The following is a 7,426-nucleotide window of genomic DNA, read 5'->3' as shown; positions in this document are numbered from 1 at the left end:
GTGCTGGCTGGTGAGTCTTGCCCACATACTCAGGGTTTAGCTGATCACCATATTTGGGGTCGGGAAGGAATTTTCCTCCAGGGCAGATTGGTAGAAGCCCTGGGGCATTTTCACCTTCCTCTGCAGCATGGGGCACAAGTCACATGCTGGAGGATTCTCTGCAGCTTGAGGTCTTTAAACCACGATTTGAGGACTTCAGTAACTCAGATATAGGTTAGGGGTTTGTTACAGAGTGGACGGGTGAGATTCTGTGGCCTGCTTTGTGCAGGTCAGACTAGATGATCATAATGGTCCCTTCTGACCTTAAAGTCTATGAGTCTATCTGAATCCTGTTATACCTGGTGTTTGATGTGTAACCTCCTGGTCTTATTTTTTCACTCATTCTCCCTTAAATCTTAGGGCTGGTCTACAATGAGCATGTGGAGAGAGAGAGAAGCATAGGGGGTTGAAAGCAGGGCCACCCAGAGGGGAATGGGGGGCAAGTGGGCAATTTGCCCCGGGCCTCGCAAGGGCCCCCATGAGAATACAGTATTCCATAGTATTGCAACTTTTTTTTATAGAAGGGCTCCCTGAAATTGCTTTGCCCCAGACCCCCTGAATCCTCTGGGCAGCCCTGGTTGAAAGCTAGCTAACAACGACTCAGAGAGCGTCAAAAGTGAATTTTGCAGCCATTGAACCTGAGTAATACACAGACACTGAGTTCAACCATGGTCCTGGGTAGAAATCCGATTTTTTAAAAAAGGTCTGCCTCTGTCAAAGGGCTGTTATTTATTTTGGGTAAATGCAATCTTAGAACAACAGAAAATTCAAAAGCTTTTCAAACTATATTTGAAAATAAAGTCCATGCACAAATGCTTATTTGGAGGGGAGGGGGGAATTTGTCTTTACTCATCTTTATAGACTGCAAGCTCCTTGGGGCAGGGACCTCAGTATCTGTAAGCTGCTTGGAACAGGGACCTGGGCACACTGCCTTCTTCCCTGCCTGCCACATGCCCCTAGCTCCCAGCTGGAGAGTGGTGGATGACACAGGTGCCAACTTTTCCCGGCGCCGGTGGGTGCTTGACCCCTCACAGCCCTGCCCCGACTCCACTCCTGCCCTGCCCCCATTCCAACCCCTTCCCCCAAAGCTCCTGCCCCAACTCCACCCCCTCCCTGCCCCTATTGGACTCCTTCTCCAAATAGCTGCCCTGGCCCTGCCTCTTCCTGGGAGTGCACTGTGTTCTCCCTCCTTCTCCCCCAAGCGCTTGCCACCGCAAAACAGCTGTTTCACAGCGCAAGCACTGGGAGCTAGGGGGAGAAGTGGGAATGCGGTGGGCTCGGGGGAGGAGGCGGAGGTGGAGTGGAAGTAAGCTCGGGGTGGGGAGGTGGGGCGGGGAGCTGCTGGTGGGTGCAGAGCAGAGTTGACCCCTATGGTGGATGAGGACCCCAGAGCAGTTGTTCACATCTGCGCAGGGCTGACAGCTGCCCCCCCAACCAGCTGACAGCTGGGCTAACTGCTGGAGCCCTCCCGCCCCAGTGCTGATATCCTGAGATGTCAGCCAGGCTCCAGGCTCACAGCTGGGGCCCCCAGCTGTCAGTTAGTACCTGGAATCACAGCTGGAGCCCCCACCCCAGGGGACAGGGCTCAGTTTCACAGCAGGGAGCCTACAAACTAGAAATTGACTTTCTTAGTTTCACGACTGTTAGTATTTCACTTTTCCTCTCCAAGTCCATGGACGGGGTGGGGTGGGCTCCAGCTGTGAGCCCCAAGCAGCTGTCAGTGCCCCACCCTCTGGCTGTCAGTGCCCCACAATGCCAAACGTCAGTCAGTGAAAGCACCCCTGCACCAGTGGCAGAAGGAGGGCAGCGTGGACATCAACAACTGATTTAATTCCTGCAGTGCCTGTAACTTAAGGAACTGCGACCTAACTTAAGTCAACCTAATTGTGCAGAGTAGACAAGCCCATTGCGATGGATGGGGCAGTTCCCTCCCCTCAGAGTTATTGGCCCAGGATCTCCATGTCGGTTACACTCAGGCCACATTTTCAAATGTATCTTTTCAATCATAGGGGCTAGAAGATTTCTTTTTGGTTGCTGATTTTTTTATGATGAAACCTGAGGATCTGTTTTAATCCTGTGACTCCAGAGATGGGTCCCTAGGGAATACCCCTTAGTCCCTTAGTACCTGTGTTTAAACCCACTCATGTATGTTCCATGCAGCAAAGCAAGGGCGGCTGTGTCCATGATTAATGTGGATGCCCTGCTGGCAGAGCCTGGGCTGTCAGGGTGTGGTGGGAGCAGCTCATTCCTTCCATTCCTGCCTGGCAGCAGGATGGATATATCTTCCTTCAATCTTCTGTGCAAGGAAAGTGCATCTTCCCAGAGCTCTGGTGCCCACCTCTCTCTAAAGCACAGTGCGGGCTTGACACGCTGGGGCAGCATCAGTAGCCAGGGCTCCCTGCACCTGCCTAGAGGAATGAGCCTGCAGGGCAGAGATTTAGGTAGAACCAGAAATTAGGGGAGAAAATCTGGGAAACTGTGAGACTCTGTGGCTCTCAGAGACCCTGAGTGTGTCCTACCTTGTATTTCTGGGCAGCCTCCTCCATGAGCAGCACCGTGTGAGATCTGTGCTCCGGGGAATCTCTCACAAATCACACACGCGGCTTCCCCGGTCTCTTCACAGAACAGATCCAGGGCTTTGTCGTGCATCTCACACAGATTCTCTTTTCCTGGTCTGAAATCCAATTGTCTGATTTTTCCCACTATATTTGCTAGCTGAGAATTACTTTGGAGAGCACTTTCTGGATTCGGGCTCTGCAGCTGGGGCAGCCCAAAGGGTCAGAGCCCAGCTCTGTCCATGTCTCACAGTGCTGAGCGATGCAGCCTCGGCAGAAGTTGTGCCCAAGGTATGTGGTTGCTGGGTCCGTCAGATATTGTGCACAGATGGGACATTTGGTTTCCTCTTGGATTTCCTGGACAAGAGCCACTGAGACCATGGCTGCTGGGATCTCTGGGCTTCTGTTCTCTCTGTGTCAGAAATGTCCCACCTCATATAAGCTGTACAGGTGCAGAATGAGGTGAAGAGAAAGGAGAGCCCAGGAGGAGGAGCTGGAGAAAGATAAGGAAAGAAGGAAGGGAATGGGAGCAGTGGGGTGTAAAGAAACGGAAAGGGAATGAAAAGAAAAGAGGGGAAAGAAACAAACAAGGACACAAAAGCTTAGAGTCAGGGTCTGTCTACACAGTAGGTGTCCAGGCAGTGGTGGGGCTGGATTCTACTCCAGCGGCTAGCACAAGGCGCCCCGTTGGTGCTGCGGCCACACTGCTATTGGTAGTGTGGTCGAACCACCAGAGTCCTTTAAATCCCGGCCACAGCTCCAGCGGTCGGGCTGGGGCCGGGATTTAAGGGGCTCAAGGCTCCCCTCAGCAGCAGGAGCTCTGGGCCCTTTAAATCCCTGCCTCAGCCCCGCAAAGCTCGAGGTTCCCCCCGGCCGCTGGAGCCCCGGGCCCTTTAATTTGCCCGTGAGCCCCAGGGGGCTCCCAGCCACCTCTGCAGCTGGGAGCCCGTGGTTGATTTAAGGGCCCTGGGTCTCCCAGCCACAGCCAGTGCCCCAGGGCCTTTAAATCTTGAGAGGCCACGCCCCTTCTGAATGAGGCCATGCCCCTTCTGGATGAGGCCACACCCCCTCAGGACTCCAGCAGTACCAGTAAATCCTGTAAATTACTTTCACTCTTGGATTAACTAGAGTGATGGAAAAACCTTCTGTCAATGCAGGATGCATCTACACTAGGGCCCTTCAGGGACACAGCTGTAGCGTTGTAGCAGTGCCGCTCTATTCACTGTAGTGTAGACATACCCTTGTTCATCCTGAGGCCTGGTCCACCCCTAAACCATAGCTCAGCTTAGCTACATTGCTCAGAACTGTGAAAAATGTCACACCCTGGGTGATGTAGTTAGGTCGATCTAACCCCCATGTAGATGCAGATAAGTCAAGGGAAGAATTCTTTGTTGCCCTAACTACTGGCTCTCTGTCAATGTAGGATGTGTCTATGCTAGGCATATATTTCTACTGGATACTGGGGTGATGCACACTCCTCAGTCCCTGGCTCGCCCTCTGCTAGTATCCCTGCTGGTGTGGAGTCTCCAGCTTCTCCCCCAAACCCCAAATAATTCTGTGTCCCGGCCACCCCCACATCTGCCTGTCCCCAGCTCGGCTGTTAATTCTACCCCACATCACTTCTGCCCCCAGCCCCTCCTTCAGTTCTGACCTGCAGCCCCCACATCTGCCCCTCAGGGCCCCTCTGCTCTTCCTGCAGCACAGGGGTTCTTCCCCCTCCGCCCCCTCCCATCCCTGGTGCTGCAGGGAGGGAGGGAGAGGAGCTTCCAGGAGTCATAGAGCTAAGAGGCCAGAGGGTTGTGTAGACAGGAGTCCTCCAGGCCATAGGGGCTAGGAGGACTATGACTAGAGAAACCCATTTTTCATTCCCAGTGGACGGTTCCCGCCCCCATGTCTCAGTGGCACTGTCTGACCCAGGATCCCCAGAGTCCTCCTGGATTATAGAGAACAGAGGCAAACAGGCTGCACAATCCCTGGGGCAGTGATGCGATTCACTTCTCTACCTCGCTTACTCAATGCTCTCCATGGTTTGACAGTCCAGACAGTGCAGAGTTGAGAGCGGAAGCAACCTCCAGGGTCATAGGGACGGCATGATAGAAAGTCCACAGGCAATGATCACAGAGACTATGGTGTGTAAAGGGTTAAAATCCATGTGCATTTTATATAACAACCTGGTATATGGATTGTGCCAGCTCTTTCTCAGACCCAAACTCCAGAGTTGGTCAAGAGACCAGAGGCCTAGCAAATAGTGATCAGCTAAGAGAAAGCAGGGGTAACCAAGATAACTGCCTTTGCTAAAATATGCTTGGTCAGGAGAAATGCCAGATCTTGAAGCAATAACTGAATAATTATGTTTCATCCAATGTTTCAGATTGATGTTCCTATTGTATCAGTCTCTTCTGTAGGGAACGTTCTTCCCATAGATCCAACCTTGAGTTTACGAAAATTGGCACGTCGGTATAAGATATGGCATCCTTCCACCTCCCTTCCCAGGGACCAATGCCCTGCCTTAAGACATAAAGGAGACAATTTGTATTGCCATATACTTTCACTGTTTCTTTGCTTTAACCCCCAGGAATGTACCTGTTTGACAATCAAAGTACTTGCTCCATTCCTATGGACCCCAAATCAGAATTCAACATATATATTTTATACTAATAACATTTTATCAAAGTATTAACTAAATGTTAACTTGCTAACTTGAGACCATGGGCGGAGACATTATGTAACCTTCTAACCACTGGCTAATGTGCTATCTTGTCTTGTTGCAAAACCTATCCTGGGGTGTGGAACTGCCTACCCTGTCACTTTCCCCTGCCCATGCAAAAATCTATATATTCTATTGTAATCAACTGATTGGCAGTGTCTCTGAGTCTAATTAGCAAGGTGACACTCCGCCAGCGCTGTGTGTAATAAACTCTTATGCTTGACCTCTACATGGTGTGGATTTATGTCCTTCAGTGTGTGAGGCTACAGAGGCTGATCTCATAGACTCATAGGTCAGAAGGGACCAATATGATCATCTAGTCTGACCTCCTGCACAAAGCAGGCCACAGAACCCTACCCATCCACTTCTATAACAACCCCTAACCTATGTCCGAGTTATTGAAGTCTTCAAATTCTTCCCCCCCATGTCTCCAGTGGCACTGTCTGACCAGGATCCCCAGAGTCCTCCTGGATTATAGAAGAACAGAGGCAAACAGGCTGCACAATCCCTGGGCAGTGATGCGATTCACTTCTCTACCTCGCTTACTCAATGCTCTCCATGGTTGACAGTCCAGACAGTGCAGAGTTGAGAGCGGAAGCAACCTCCAGGGTCATAGGGACGGTGATAGAAAGTCCACAGCAATGATCACAGAGACTATGGTGTGTAAAGGGTTAAATCCATGTGCATTTTATATAACAACCTGGTATATGGATTGTGCCAGCTCTTTCTCAGACCCAAACTCCAGAGTTGGTCAAGAGACCAGGCCTAGCAAATAGTGATCAGCTAGAGAAAGCAGGGGTAACCAAGATAAACTGCCTTTGCTAAAATATGCTTGGTCAGGAGAAATGCCAGATCTTGAAGCAATAACTGAAAATTATGTTTCATCCAATGTTTCAGATTGATGTTCTATTGTATCAGTCTCTTCTGTAGGGAACGTCTTCCCATAGATCCAACTTGAGTTTACGAAAATTGGCACGTCGGTATAAGATATGGCATCCTTCCACCTCCCTTCCCAGGGACCAATGCCCTGCCTTAAGACATAAAGGAGACAATTTGTATTGCCATATACTTCACTGTTTCTTTGCTTTAACCCCCAGGAATGTACCTGTTTGACAATCAAAGTACTTGCTCCATTCCTATGGACCCCAAATCAGAATTCAACATATATATTTATACTAATAACATTTTATCAAGTATTAACTAAATGTTAACTTTGCAACTTGAGACCATGGGCGGAGACATTATGTAACCTTCTAACCACTGGCTAATGTGCTATCTTGTCTTGTTGCAAAACCTACCTGGGTTGGAACTGCTACCCTGTCACTTCCCCTGGGTGGGTGGTCGCTTGGGTGGGACAGGAATCTGGGGAGCTGTCAAGGGAATGTGGTGGTTGGGAGTGGGGCGGAGTCCGCGGGGTGGGCGAGGAGGTGACCCCCTGCGTGGGGGTGAGGGAAGAGGGGAACCGGTTGTTAATATTTGGAGCTGCATCACTAGCCTGGACTCGCACCGTGCCTGGGTGGCACACTGCCGAGGGGTAGCGGGGGGACATGGGCCAGGACTGCTCTCAGGCCCTGGAGCCTCGGGGCCCAGGGCAGGTGGAGGGAGTGCGGAGAAGGGGAAGGGAGGCACGTCCCACAGCGAGCAAGGTTCGCCAGTTTGTCTGGGGAGTCGGGGACCTTCGGTGGGAATATAAGGTGTAAGTGGGGCCCAGAGGGGGTGGCCACAGGGCGTTCGGGACCGCTCGCCCCTCACCCGCCCAATGTTACCAAGGGTGCGAGGAACTCGGCGTGGGTAGATCCAAGCTGAGTCGAGCACAAAAATTCCTGACAGCCGAAGTTTAGTGCTGAGTGTCGATGCCAATGCTGTGATAGCACACTCACTGAGCAGGCCTTGTGAGCAGAAGGCTCTCTGCCCGGAGGCTGACAATCCCTGTGGTTTACCCCGTGGAGGGAGTCTTCCGGCCCTTCCTTCTCCAAAGTCCTGCTTTTCGGTGGGGGCAGGTCCGGGGCTTCCCATGGAGCTGGGGCTCACTGGGGTCTGGATAGGGAATGCTCTCCCTTTGATGCTTGGTAAGCGGCGCGGTGCCTTTTCTGCGTAAGGCTGGATGGGTAACCCACCAAATGCC

The 7,426-nt window shown here is 51.6% G+C and overlaps 1 protein-coding gene across 1 annotated transcript in view; it reads left to right on the top strand.

Moving 5' to 3' along the window:
• Positions 1 to 5,457, top strand: part of LOC142047641 (zinc finger protein 547-like) — a 206,375-nt gene extending 200,918 nt beyond the window's left edge. The window contains exon 4 of the mRNA XM_075071639.1: positions 5,170 to 5,457. Within this exon, the coding sequence (XP_074927740.1) occupies positions 5,170 to 5,252 (83 nt within the window). The 3' untranslated portion in view covers positions 5,253 to 5,457. The remainder of the gene's footprint in view (positions 1 to 5,169) is intronic.
• Positions 5,458 to 7,426: the final 1,969 nt, after the last annotated feature.

This window comes from Chelonoidis abingdonii, chromosome 12 (assembly GCF_003597395.2).
Source record: "Chelonoidis abingdonii isolate Lonesome George chromosome 12, CheloAbing_2.0, whole genome shotgun sequence".
Lineage (NCBI taxonomy): Eukaryota > Metazoa > Chordata > Testudines > Testudinidae > Chelonoidis > Chelonoidis abingdonii.
Note: the sequence above shows the minus strand (reverse complement) of the source record. Positions and strands in the feature narration are given on the sequence as shown.